This window comes from Heterocephalus glaber, unplaced genomic scaffold (assembly GCF_053883595.1).
Source record: "Heterocephalus glaber isolate CG9 unplaced genomic scaffold, H.glaber_assembly_v1.0 deba00000546, whole genome shotgun sequence".
Classification (NCBI taxonomy): Eukaryota; Metazoa; Chordata; class Mammalia; order Rodentia; family Bathyergidae; genus Heterocephalus; species Heterocephalus glaber.
The window spans coordinates 34,119,701-34,135,037 of NW_028258147.1; the positions used below are offsets into that span (position 1 = coordinate 34,119,701).

The following is a 15,337-nucleotide window of genomic DNA, read 5'->3' on the forward strand; positions in this document are numbered from 1 at the left end:
ATTTTTTTCTTCATAGATTTCTTCTCCAGCAAGGAATAAAGAAATGAAAAATGAATAGATACTGCAGGTCAGCAAAGAAACTAGAGACCTTGGCCCACTCAGCTACAGAAAGAAGACAGAATTAGGAAGATGGCAACGTTTTATCAGGACCTACTGTCTGCAACCTCACATATTGTCATATTTCAAACTACTTTTCTAAAAGGAAGAAATGATTTCACAGAGGATAGTCTTAAGGAAAAGACCAAGCCTTGGGTTTTAAAAGGGCTTTCTTTTAACCATTCCAATAGGTATGTGAGACTGGTGCTGGATTCCTACACTTGATCTTAGCCAAAAGGCCGAGAAGCAATGGTGCTGGATTCCTAAAAACTCTTTATTTTATAAGGTGGCCATAGGAGTCCTGAGTAGCAATGTACAATATTTCTAAGTGGAGAAATGAAATGGCCTTCCGGTTTATGTAGGAACAGCAGCAAACCTGGGTATGTATGATGACAGTCCTAAAGCACTCCCTCGCAAACGCTATATAATATTGGTGCTTTGAAGAGTGACTGTAATGTATTTGTGTTTGGAAGTCCATCTGCTAGAAAATATATACTTGACTATTCTCTCTTCCATATATTCCACACATAGAAGAGTGCCTTAACATAACAAGATTTGAAGATGATGACTATTTAAACATCATATGAAACTAGTACCTCTTGTATATTCCTCTTGGACACATGACTTTACAGATGACTCTGCTTCTGACCTCCAAACTAGGTTGCTACATGACTGGCCTTTATAAGATCTATCTAGAATCCCAAGGACATGGCGGCCAATTGTTTCTTCCACAGCTGCTGTTGTCTTTACAACTTCTAAGAGGATCTTCAAGAGTCTGTTATTAGCTTTCTGGAGTGCATACCTGTACAGACAAAGAATCATTAAAATGTTTGATCTTTTAAAAGTAAACACTTCATTAATATCTCATAAAAATGTACTATAAATACTGTATGTGACTGGAAAAATACTATATGGTATTATGCAATAGCACCTTCAATGATGCACTTGTTTCTGATTTATTTTTAAGTATATAATAAAATGATTTTTGTCTAAAAATTTTAATCATATTAATTATAACATTAAAATGTTTTACTGACCTTGTAAAAATGACTAACATTAAAAAATGTTTTATTGACCTGAAATAAATCAAATAATTAAACTTCTAAGTTAGTAACTAAATTAGAAGAAACTTTTAATGAGACAAAATTTAAGTTTTAGAAAGTATAATACCCAAGCATGTTAAGTTATTGAGCTTGTAATACTATTCACAGTTATTCACACATATCTTACATTTCATCTTTTTATGTGCCAAATAACATTTTAAAATATAATTTTTAAATCCCACTAGAAAAAAAGTGGTAGTATTTCTACAATTTAATGGGAGTAAACTGGGTGTTAAAATTACAAAGAGTAACAGAGACCTGTTTTAAAAATTATCTATAGTGAAATTTCAGTCTGCCAACACCAGGGAGAGTATCACAGACCATTTCTATTATATCAGTTTCAGAGATAAAAATACCTCTAGTTATACATGCAACACTCATATAAGCCACAAGAAAAAAATCTATTTTCACCTAATTGGAAATGACAGTGTCTCTTTTTAAAAAGTTAAGTGGGGCCGGGGATTTAGCTCAGTGGCACCGCACCTGCCTTGCAAGTCCAAGGTCCTGAGTTTGATCCCCCAAACTGAGGGGGGGGGGAGATTGCCTGATTAAGTCCCTGAATAAGTAAACAACTCACTCATCCTAACAGCTTTTTTAAATGGAGGTACTACAGTGGCAAATTTTATACTTGATATATGTAGACATGATAAAGAAATTTTCATAGTAAAAGTCTCTAGGCTTAACAAAGCTTTCATCCTCAGTTACATGTCACACTGTAGGAGACTACCATAACAGGTTAAACCGTATCTGTTTCACAGACACATGGCACATCTATTTTAAGACAAGGTAATAAATGGAGTTTTAATATATGTCAAGTGAAAGAGACAGTTCTATTTTTGTGCCTAGATCAAGTTTTCTGCTTGTATAAGCAAGTACACTCAGAACAAAATTTGAAATAATTTAACAAGTAAAAGGTTTTATATCCTTAACTATTAGTAAGATTTTAATCAAGCCCCAAATCCCAGGAGGAGGGTAATGTGAAAATATTTCTACTTAAATGATTAAAATTAATATAATGGCAAAAAAGATGAATACTCATTTTTATCAGCATTCACTATAAAAATTCCTATAAACACTATAATTTGTAAAATATATAAATTAGTGATAAATAATATAAAATAAACAGTGTTTATTTTATATTGCCATGGTAACTCTAATTTTCATACACTGTCTTTCTTGTTTGAGTTCCATACTGACTGCGTTCCATACTGATGATCCAATGGGGAAGCCAAAATCTTAGGGGCCAAATCCCTCCATGCAAGCTGAGGAAGGTGGTTAGGAGGACACAAAGGGGTGGACAGTACAGAAATTGGAAAAGGAGGAAATTAAGTTAGTAGATATTAGTTTTAATTTAAAACTAAAGAAATTTTTATTTGAATAAAATAAATTTTAAAACATTGTGCTTAAAGGCCTTAATATGAATGTGGGATAGCTATTTTCATACAGTATAGTATTTACATTTTTATATTAACCTCTACAAAAACCTATGGAAGGAAAAGTTTTGTTAACAACGGGTGATTTATTTCTCCCTAAAACTGGAAGATGGATTAAAAATTCTCACCTATTATATAAATATATGAAAAAAGCTAAACATGAATAGAAATTTTTTCCTCACCATAAACGAACTAGGGAATGGCTTACACTGAATGTTATACAGTGAAGAAGAGAAGAAGTCAAGCTCATAAGTAGAACTTGTTTTTAAGATAATAAATGGCATTAAGAGTAAAAATAATCAAAAAGGATATGATGGGGCCAGGGATTTGGCTCAGCGGTTTCGCCGCCTGCTGCGCAAGCGCAAAGACCCGAGTTCAATACCCAGTACCAAAACAACAAAAAAAGATCTGATGCCTGAATAATACCTAGACATTTAGAGTCCAGTGATAAATATCTAATCAAAAATTATATACAAAAAGCTTTTCAAGAATTTGTCTATTTAATGATCAAAAGCTGATATTCCTTTACATACTATACAAGTAAGGACATGTTTCATATAAATAATATGATGATTTAAAAAAGTAAATATGTACAAGATAAAAATAAGAACAGATAGTTTATTACTTTGAAACAATTTTACTTGCACTGTAAAAAGTACACATTTTATATACCTCTCATTGGGCAGAATATCAAGAGGCACATCTTCAGGTTTACTGTCCAATTCCTTTTCCTTAAACATCTGTTCCTCAACTTCCACTTGGTTTTCATTTCCATTCTGTTTCAATTTGTGTAAAGGCAGAGAGGACAAAACAGAAAGGAAACCTGTCATCTTGGAAAGAGCATGTCATTCTTCATACTGGTGTGAAGTGAAACAGAACCTTCTGTGCACACAATAGATACTGCCTGAAATAATATTTAACTATATTTTATCTAGATTAGCATTATCAAAATGAGATAAAACATTCTGTGCACAGAGGAAAGAATCTTAATGGGTTCAAACTAATACATGTTATATAATGCAACAAGTTGTTCCTTGGTGAAACTATAGTTGTTACTGTATCAATGCCAGATTAGAATTACCTTAATCAAAATAGAAAGTATTTTGACTCTACCTACCTTGCATGTCTTACATCAAAGCAGGCACAAATATGTTAAACTCAGCTATAAAAACACATCTTACACCACCAACAAAGACAAACAAATCCTACTTCATGGCTGAGCCATTGCTCCTAAGTGGGCTGAAGTCCATACTACCTGTGTTTGCGTACTGCTGCTGCGCAGCTCACTACACAGCTTCTCTCTTCCAGCTAAAGTCAGCTGCTTTAGTGCTTCCAGCTCCTCTAAAAGCACCCTCTCTCTCTCTGAAACCAGGTTTTCATTATCTACTGAGGATCTCTAAATAAGAAAAAAGGTCATGAGAGAATATTGTTTGCGATAGAGAAAAAAGAGCAGAAACATTAAGCAGATTTCTTTTAGCCCCTGAGACCAAAAGACCTTGGTTATATCTATGATTTGTATTCCAGTTTAAGAGGTTAGAAGTCATATACAAAGTTCAATGCAAAATCTGAAACATAAAAAATTTTTTTTTGTTTTTTGAGACAGGGTCTTACTATGTAGTTCAGGCTGACCTTGAACTCACTATGTAGCCCAAGATGGCCTTGAACTTAGTATGTAGCCCAAACTGGCTTCAAACTTGTGGTAATCCTCCTGCCCCAGCCTCTGAGTGCTAGAATTACAGGTGTGCACCACCATGCATGGCCTAAGAAAAAAAAAAAATTAAGCTTAAATATTCAGGAGTTTGTACAGTTCAACTAATACTTTTGTCAATTTTGCATTGAAAATTCAGAAGTCTGAATTCATAAAATACAATGAAGAAAAGCAAAAATGATTTTTCCAAATGATATATTTTAATCTCAAATTCCAATTTTATTATTTTATATTTATTTTTTGTTTTGTTTTGTTTTTGGTACCAGGGATCGAACTCAGGACATTCCGCTTGCGAGGCAGGCGCCGGAACCACTGAGCTAAATCCCCAGCCCTATTATTTTATATTTAAAAGAATATATATTAAGAGTTCTCTATTTCTTAACTCTAAGATTTAAAAATTAAATCCAATAAATTTGTTTTCATAGGAATTTTTACATAAGTATTTCTTGCTTTTCTGCAATGACTTTTAAAGTATATTTTATATAGCAATTGACAAGAATCCAGATCCCACATACCATGGAATGTATTTAAATTTAGTCAAGAAAGTGATAAGAATGTTACATGAAATTTGTATTTCTCAAATCAAATAGAGACGTTTCCCTAGAAAAAGTTCCAGAAACATACTACTTCAGATTTCCATTAATGATTAAAAAGATAGATTAAAGATAGATAAAGGTAAACCTTGGAGATAATAACTGGTGGACTCACAGAACTAAAAATGAATATGGGAAAACTGGATGATAGCAACTATCTACTCAAGCACCTCAGCACAGAGTATTTCCAAAACTGTCAATGGAATGATTAAAAAAACAAAACAAAACAAAAAACTAACCATGTAGCCACTTTTCCAGGGCCTGAAAGACAATGTACCCTAACAAATTCTAAAGGGGTGTGCTAGTGGAGTGTATTCTTGATGTTAAGTGTTTGTAGTATATTTAGATTTTGACAAAATAATTCTGTCTTTAACAAAAAGCTACATAAAGAATACTATTATTTTAATTGGAGAGAAAAGGGACTCTAAGTTCCGTACCTGGGCTAACTGTCTATTAAGTCTCTTAATCTCTTCTTGTAGCTGCTCCTGGTCTTCTCGCTGTCTCTCCATCTGGCGCATGTGTGCCTGCCTCAAAAGTTCTGTTGCCTGCTGATGTTCTTCATACTGCCGCACAAGTTCCTGCCTCATATCTTCCAACTGTTCTTCATTTAACATCAGCTGTCTAGAAGCATCCATGCTTGATACCAACATCTCATCATGGATCTTAAATATTTAAAAAAAATTCAACTAGTTTAACCCATATTGTAGAAATTTGTTGGCATTGACAATTTACGAATTTAAATAAATCACCTTACTTTTATTAAATAAAAGCATAGACAACTCAAAATGTATTTTTATTAGTGCATATTGATTATAGATTAATGAACTTTGCCAAGGCATTTTCATAGATGTGTATGACATACCTTGAGCACATCCTCCCCACTGCCCTTCTCTACCATTCCTTCTCCCACTCCTGATCCTCTTCCTCTTATCTAACAGTCTCCAAATAACATGAACTTAGTTTATTACCATTATGTTATTTTCCGAAAGGAAAGTAGCTATTTATCAGTTAATTTAGTTTAAATCTACTTCTAAAGAAGAAAAATAAAGATGCTCAAGATTCCTCCTACTTTTTTTTTTTGGTGGTGGCCTTACTAGGAATTGAACTCAGGGCCTTGCAAGTGCTAGGCAACACTGCATCACTGAGCTATATCCTCAGCCCTCTTTATTTGATTTTCAGACAGGGTCTCATTCAGTCATTCAGGGTGCCTCAAACTTGTGATCCATAGCCCAAATGGCTAGGATTACAGACTGGCTCTACCACACCCAACTTCCTTCTACTCTTACTGAAGCTGTAGCTCCACTATGCCTCTTGACATTTTATGATGGAGAAAAAAACACGAATAGAACATTCACATCTTAAAATTCAACTTATGAAACATGAGAAATTTTATCTATCTAATCTATATTATGCATTGGTCACCACAATACTATAGATTTGATAAAAATCAATGAGTTTTTATTCGGAAATAAAAGCTTTATATATGTGTTTCTCATAAGAAATTGATTTCTTAATGGGTCCTATGAGTACCTCAATCCCTGAAGAGATAAACAATTCTGTATAACAGCTGCTGGTAAATTAAAGTTTTCATGAACCTCTTTAATATTCACAAATTTTATATTCCATAAAAAGCTGGCAATTTTATCTGAATATGCCTCTGAATAAGACATAACTTATCAACATTAATAATAAATTTGTACTCAGATCACTTAAAAAGACATTATTTTCTGTTAAAGTCAAGAAACAGTTGAGATAATAGATCTTCCATTAATGAATAAAGAGAATTAATAGGCCAAGCATGATGGCACACACCTATAATCCCAGCTATTTGGAAGGCTGAGGCAGCAGTACTGCAAGTTCAATGCCAGCGTCGGCAACTCAGAAGCCCTGTCTCAAAATTTAAAACAAATATGGGAGCAGGGGAGCTGGGGTTGTAGCTTAGTTGTAGATTGCTGCCTAGTATGTGCAAGGCCCTGGATTCTATTCTCAGTACAGCAAAAAAGAGAGAAACAGAGAGAGGGAGGAAAGGAGGGAGGGGAAGTCAGACAATATTAGTAAGAGACATTAAAATGCTTTAGACTGTCTTCTTAGCTACCTCTTAGCTATGGTAGCTATTTCCTTATATGTTCTTGTATTTACTGAGCAAATCTTTTCATCACAGATATTGTCAAATTATATATAATTACTCTTGAATCAGTCCAAACAAAATTAGTGCAGGTGTAAATTACAATGAGATTTTAATGTGTTCAATGTCTCTAAGACAAATAAGAATATTATAAACCAGATTTGTTTTAATACTAATACTGGATCACTCAGCTATATACCTTACAATTAATAAAACCACAATAATTTGAATCATAGTCAAAACCAAACTTGAAACTTTTGTGGGATTGCATAACCTTTGTTCCTTTTCTCCAGCCCCATTGTGATTAAATGTGAGTTAATGGATAAAGATGCTTGTTAGTTTTGGGACACTAGATAAAAATCTGTAACAGACCTAAAGTCCCAAAGTAAACTACTCAACTCCTTGTTTGCCCGGAACTGATGTTCCGGGCACCGCAATTTTTAGAACAAGCTGCAAATGTCTGCTGACCATCAATACATGACAGTCGACCACTAACCTTTGTTCCCTTTTCTTTAATTCTATATGTTAACTTCCCCCTCAACCCCCTATAAAAACAGCCTTGGACTCTGAGCCAGTTGCCTCTCTAAGCTATTTTGCTTTGGGAGTGCCGTCTGGCCAGACTAATAAAGGTCTGTTTTATTTTCCAACTTGTCCGGTGTGTTCCTTCCCGGGTGTTCTTCGCTGTAGTCAGCTCCTCGGAGCGTTTGGTAAGGCTCTTGGTCTTACATTCTGAAGGCACCGCTGGGATCCCTGGGTGTGCTTCACTAGTCAGCTCCTCGGAGCGTTTGGTAAGGCCCTCAGTCTTACACTTTCACCCTCCAGTAAGCATTATTTATTTATTTTTTGGTACCAGGGATCGAACTCGGGACCTTTCCCTTGAAAGCCAGGGGGTGGAACCACTGGGCTAAATCCCCGGCCCCAGTAAGCATTATTGCTACTACTGTTTTTTTTTGGTACAGGTATCAAACTCAGGACTGTGCGCTTGGGAGGCAGGTGCAGTGCCACTGAGCTAAATCCCTGGCCCACTGCTACTACTTTTATAACAAGTTTTTTTATAAGAAAGAGCATACTTACAGATTCTTTGACTATAAATGTTTCATCTTTGGAAAATATTTCTTCTGAAATAGTCAGTCCATGGTCCTTCAGTTCTAGCACATCATCAGAATCATTATTTGGTAACTCAACTTCCTTTCCATCTCCTCCTAACTCTTTATTAAGTGGTTTAGATTCTTTTTTAAATTTCATTTCCATTTCCTCAAAAGTCTGAAGACTGACTTGACCCTGTGATAATTTTATTTCATTAAAATGCTCTTCTTCCAGCTGACAGAGAACATGTACTTGTTTTGATGATGTTGTATTTTCATTTCCCCCAGATTGTCTAGACAGTTCAGTTTGTTGAGCAAATGCTACACTCATTGATACAATGACCTAAAGAAAATGAAAAAAGGATTTGATTTATAAATACCTGCAGAAATCTTTAAAAGCAAGTTACTATTCAAAATTGTACACATTAGAAAAAAGCCAAGGTTATGGTTTTAAACAAAAAGAATCCTATGTTAAGGTGATATAGAGAGATTCTCTATTTTACAATGAATTTAATGTCAAAATACTTATTTTACTGCCTGCTTTTTGGAATGAAAAACATTTTTTCCTATTACAGCTGCCATAAATGTTCAACATAAAAACTAGAAAGCAAGCCTTCACATTTCTTTCTTCCAAGAAAATTTACTGTAAACACTTTAGTAAATTTTTATCAAACCTTTTTCCTTTTTTACAGCTATAGATACTGATATACATTTTCCTATCAAAAAGTGACCATATTCTAAAACTAATTGATTTTTATAGCTTTTCTATATTTAAACACTGTTTTGAGACAAGAAATACATTCCTATATACTTTCCAATGAGTTCTAAATTCATGACACACAGATGCATTATAAATTTATTCAGTCAATTCCCTATTGCTGGATATTTAGATTTGTTCCACTCTTACACTATTTTAGGCACCACCATGAAATATGTAGTTGTATCACTGTATGCATTCTTTCTTTTTTCCTCACAATGAAGTGGAACACAGGGCTTCTAAGACTGGTAAGTATCTACACACTTGAATCTAATCTGCTTTCCCGCTGCAGTTATGATCAAGAATCTGTTTACTTTACTCCCTCCTAAACTAGGTGCTTTGAAATTCTAATCAACAGCCTTGGCTCTAACAAGCATCTCAGACTTTTAGAACCAAATGTAGCAGTGACTTTATTTAAAGTACCACCTTTCAAAATAATTTGTAAAGAGTGAAGGCTAGCCGCCAAAAGCTCAGGATAAAGCACGCTTGTGATTAGAAATCTTTGTGCCTATTGACCTTCAGCCTTCTCAAACTGTTCTTGTTAGTCCAATCATATCACTGAACTTTTAAAAAAATTTCCTGACTTGAACCTGATTTATCTATCTGGGGTCCAGATTCTACCTGGGTCCTGCTAGCCTAATTCTTCCAGAGGCTACATCCTTCAGCTGCTGAATGAAATCCTGCTTCAATAAAAATAATAATGATGATTTTAACAAGACCAATATTAATAGAAGCAGCAATCAATGATTAAGACTAATTACTTAACCCTCATTATAAACTACAAGGTAGGTATTATTATTGTGCCAATTTAATAGATAAGGAAACTAAGGAGGACAGAGATTAAGTAATTTGACTCCAAACTACAAAGAAAATAAACAATGAAAGATAGGCTTTACAGTCCGGCAGTGTTAACTCACTTTCTAAAATAAAATATTGTACTATTTATTTGTAGTATCACGGCAAATGCTGGGAAAACTGAAATGCAAAAAGATTAGAAGCCATGAAAAGGTTCATTTACCTAATAATGACAGAGCAGAGATTTGGACCAAAGTATGTTTACTATAGAGATTAACCAACTAAACACTGTTAAACTGCTTCTGTCCAGACAGTCTCACCTACCAAGCTGGACCTCTTGAATGGTAGCTCAGACAGAAGAGCTTTGGTAATAATGTCCTGGATACTCACCTGGAACATATGCCCATTTATAGTCAAATGCAGAAACATAGGGATGAAAGAATTAGTTAATGAAATAACATGACTTGTATTTTGGGCAGCATAAAGGAAGCCCACAGCAGCCTCTCTTTTCTATTGATAACAATTAAAATCTCTGAACAAAATAAAAAAACAACCACCAGAGAACTCTGAAAAGTAAACAAAGGCAAATAGAGTGCAGAGGAGAGTTAAGACTCAGAAGCAATCTGTATGGGAAAGGTGAAACAGAACTTAAGGTCTGAACCTAGCTGGGTTCACAGCATGTCTTTAAAAATTCATTCTCGAGAATATTAAAATGAGACTCAGGGTTTACACAACATATCCTAAAAATTCAATATACATCTCAAAATTAGATGATATCTAATTCATTTTTTTCTGAATTCGCTATTAGCAGACCTGTTCTCAAATAATTGCTTAAGGAAGTTTAACAGGCTGAAGAGAAGTAACACTAAAGGAAATCTGACATTTAAACAACAGAACACAGTCTTTTCCAGTACACATGGAGGAGCATTCACCCAAATAAGACTACATCTAAAATGAATTTAAAAGAACTGAGATCGCACGTGGTATGTTGTGTGACCACAAAGGAAAAAAATGTATTAATTAAATCAGCAGCAAGAAGCTGTCAGAAAATTCCAAAAATACAAAAATCAAACAACATATTTAAATAGCCCATGAATAAAAGAGGAAGTCACAAAGTAAACTACTATCATATATCTGGATTGAATGGCAATTAGTAGAATGCAACTTCAGCATTGCAAATAGGGGAACTTATAGCTTTAAATGAATAAATCAAAAAAGAATAAAGAGGGCCAGGGATTTAGCTCAGCAGCATAGCACCTGCCTAGCAAGCTTGAGGTCCTGAGTTCGATCCCCAATACAAAAAAAAAAAAGAATCTTTTAGAAAACTAGAAAAAGAAGAGTAAATTAATCCAAAGAAAGCAGAAACAAGAAAATAAAGATGAGAGTAGCAATCAATGAAAATAAAAATGAAAACAACAAAAACAACAATGCAACCAAGAGCTGGATGCTTGAAAATATTGATATATCAATAAGCTTCTAGCCAAACTAACAAAAAAGGAAATTAGGAATACCACTGTAGATCCTACAGCTATTGACTGACAAAAGAATACTACAAACAACTGTAATCACAGAAATTCAACAGCTTTGATGAAAGGGACCAAAAGAAATAGATAACCTGATTAAAACTAAGTCAACCAAAGAAACTGTACATACAGCTTTTTAAAAATTCCAGTGAAAGGGCTGGGGATTTAGCTCAGTGGTGCCACTGCCAGCCTGGCAAGTGCAAGGTCCTGAGTTCAATTCTCGGTACCAAAAAAAAAAAATCCAGCAAAAATGACCCCAGGCCCAGCTGATGCACTGGAAAATTGTACATAATAGTTAAGAATTAAATAATGTCAATTCTACATAAATTCTTCCAGAAAATAGAAGAGGAGCTAATATATTTTAACATTTTATGAGGGCAGCATTATTCTAGTATTAGATCCAAACAAAAACATTACAAGAAAATAAAAATACAGATAAAATTCTTCATGAAAACAGATGTACATATCCTTGACAAAATACTAGTAAACAGAATACAGCAACATATAAGATACAGGGTTGTCTCCAAAGAGAAACTTTTGGGTGTAAACGAAATGTGTGTCTTTATATCTTGATTGTGATATTGGTTTTACAACCATTAATGTTCATTAAATCATAACAAAATTTGCACTTACAACTGGTGACTTTCATATTATGTAAATTATACCCCAACAGACATGATTATAAACAAACAACAAAAGCCTGACATGATAGGCCAAGAAGAAGCTGTTGAAATTTTGAAAAACCAATACGATGATCACTTTCTTTTGTGTTTGCATTTAAATTAGGAAGGAATGACAGAAATAACTTTAAGAATTGTAAAATTTGGAAACTACAAAACCAGACTCAAACCACCTTCTTATTCTCTTTTCCTTCATCGTACTAACAAAATTCTCCCTGTGCCTATAATTAACCTTCTGCCTACCTAGTGTCTTTGAACCTGAACTTAACTGCGGAAGGAAAAAATCCAATCAAGCAAACTGGTTGCACTTTAAATTCATACCAATATCCTTGAAATGGGCCCTCAGTGATACTGAGCAATTATTCCATTTCCCATTTCCAATTCTCTCCATTCATTGTCCCCCCTTTCATATTTTTATGAAAAGAGAAACAATTAGAAAAGAACTTCCACAGGCTCCAAATATGGCATTTGAAAACACCTGAATAATGAACCAAATATTTTCTTACTTCAAATACAAAGACCACAATACAGGATGGATACAAGGAGACAAGGGATAGGTCTCTTATAAATGGGAAGGGGGCTTGGAGACTGACAGCAAGGCGGGGGGGAATCAGTAGAATGAAGATATGCCATGTACAGAAACTTAATAAACTCAGTGAATATAAACATTTTATGTCAGAAACATGAGATAAGATTAATATATCAACAAAAAGGAAAATGGAGAAAGGGGAATTAGAAGAGGAGGGAGATGGGAGAAAAGGGGATTTTAAAAAGAACCACATCATGTACATGCATCCCAAGATGATTATAAACTGCATGTACTGCAAAAATGTACAAATAAAAAAACAAAAACAAAATCCAAATATTTTCTGCTTTCTTCCTATTATTACAGATTAAATTGCCATGTTCCTATCTAAAGGAAAGGCCCCAGATAACAAATCCTCTGCTCCACAACTGCTTCTCTCTCTTCTGAATCAGCTATTTTCCCCTCCTTGATCTTCAATTATTTTTATTAGCATATAAATAGATGCAATCTCTCATCTTAAAAAAAAATAGCAACAACAAAAATCCACCATGTGACTCTCTACATCACCCTTTTGCTACCACTATATTTCTCTGCTCCCCTTTTAAGTAAAACTCAAAATAGTTCATCTCATTCCTCCCCTTCATGCTCTCAAACTTAACTAATCAATTCATCTCCACCATCCCATCAATGCGTCCTTGTAAAAGTCATTATGATTTCACATTATAAAATCAAATGGCTGATTTGCAGGTATAATCTTTCTTCACCTATGAGAAACAACCAACATGATTTAATACATTCTCTTCCTGATATATATATATATATTTTTGTTTGTTTGTTTGTTTGGTACCGGGGATCGAACTCAGGTCCTTGCACTTGTGCAGCAGGCAGTGAAACCAGTGAGCTAAATCCCCGGCCCCTTATTATATTTTTATTACATGGTTTCTCTAATGCAATTCTTTTGTTTTTTCCATATCTAATATACTTCTCCTTTTCTGTCTCCTTTGCACTTCTTTACATCTCTGGTCTCTAAACATTGGGATATTTTTTCCTTAGTCTTCAGAAGCTTTTCCTATCTATACTCACTCTGTATATTAGTATTTTTCAAAATTTTTTCACTGCAATAAATGGTTAACATACACACATATACACACACAACAAAAACAAAATACATTTGATATTATGATCTAAAGCGTACTTCTGTATATGTTTACACAACTGAACTTTTCCGTTAATACTAAAATCCTAGTCTCAACCCACTAAATTGATTTCATGACTTAAAAATGCGTTGCAACTAACAGTTTGAAAAATTGCTTGCTATACTAACTCCTACATTTAAATTTTCTATTTTTTTTCTTTTACCTAAGTTTTACATTTATATATCCAAAGAAGAAATATATATGACACTTATAAAAAAAGTACATAAAATCAGTAAAATCTATGTTTTTTGAGGTCTCAAAGAAAATATAAAGGTAAACTTTCACATAAAACATAAACTTACCTTAGCTACTTCTTCTTCTAATCGTTCTTGGTACTGTTTTTCTAGCAACTTAACCATATTCATTTCTTGTTTCGCTCCAAATTCACCAGAAAACTAAATTAAAAAGCAAACAAAATATGTCATATTTAGTTACACCAATTGTATACCAGTTATTTTCAAGGTCTATACTCAAAATATCCTCAAAGCATCACTATGTCTTAGAAAACTTCTGGATACTTTCAGCAAAAAATAAACTTTTGTTCCCCTTTAACTAAAAGCATTGAGGGCTGGGGATTTAGCTCAGTGGTTCCGGCACCTGCCACGCAAGCGCAAAGTCCCGAGTTCGATCCCAGGTACCAAAATAACTAAAAACATTAATTCTAGTGAGTAATTTTCCTAAACAGTTATATTTTACTGCTGTGAATGTGGAAATACAGTACAAAAATACAAATATATTTATATAATTATATTTATTACCATAATTCTAATATAAGTTAGGGATATTTGAGTGTAATAAGACATGTATATGCATATTTCATTTGAAGTAAAATGTTCAATAGTGGCAGCTTGCTCATGATATTATAAGCAATTTTTCTTGGCATATTTTAATAGGATCCAATTTTCCACAAATACAAATATTATTATTTTTTTGGTACTGGGGATCAAACTCAGGACCTTGAACTTACAAGGCAGGCCCAGCACCACTGAGGTAAATCCCCGGCCCACAAATTATTTTTATCAATATAAAAAGTAACCCTTTTTAGAAATGCAAACATATTCTCAGCATGAAAGTATTTACTGATCATCTCAGTTTCATCCAACAGATATTCCATAAAGGGTGAGTGCAGAAGAATCAAGAATGTGGCTAATATCTCTCTCTAATATTCAGAATGAAGACGGGCAATAAGCAATTATCTTTATTTTCTCTAGGAGTTAGGAGCTTAAAATTTACTGAGTGAAGATGAAGACTAAAGTTTTACAGTTGGAGGTCTGAGAAAAGTTTTGCAACTCAGGAATAATACAATGTTGAAGAGAGGCAGAGAGTGGTTTAGCTAGATGGCATCCTTGAAAGGATGAGGAACTTTTTTATATCACAGGCCTCTTGAGAAGGAGGCTTCATCCACTATTCCAGACTTTGCACCTTGGATTTTGGGAATTCCTAAATTTTCTAAAGATGGCTTGGTCCTATCCTGTGATGGGAAGAAAAGAATTATGTTGGTCAGGGTACTGAAATTAATTTGTTATACAGCCCACAAAGAGTTATAAAAACAAGACAAAATTTAAACTCTAACATACTTACGGAAAATTTAACTTTCTGTTTTTCTTATGCTATGAAAATACACTAAATTTCTTTATATAGTTTAGGTCTTTTATACCATGCTTACTTCTAGAAAATATTTATTGGATAATTACTAAGCCACAGACAGAAAAATGAA

At 33.9% G+C, this 15,337-nt stretch overlaps 1 protein-coding gene and 1 pseudogene across 1 annotated transcript in view; both read right to left on the reverse strand.

The window, feature by feature from the left end:
• Nucleotides 1–207: 207 nt before the first annotated feature.
• On the reverse strand, nt 208–347 carry LOC147829675 (U2 spliceosomal RNA; annotated as a pseudogene).
• A 5,023-nt stretch (nt 348–5,370) lies between these two features.
• The window catches only part of LOC147829676 (A-kinase anchor protein 9-like), a 69,329-nt gene continuing 59,362 nt past the window's right edge, over nt 5,371–15,337 (reverse strand). The window contains 4 exon segments of the mRNA XM_087204468.1: nt 5,371–5,415; nt 5,418–5,595; nt 8,133–8,486; nt 13,923–14,015. Of these exon segments, the coding sequence (XP_087060594.1) occupies nt 5,396–5,415; nt 5,418–5,595; nt 8,133–8,486; nt 13,923–14,015 (645 nt within the window). The 3' untranslated portion in view covers nt 5,371–5,395.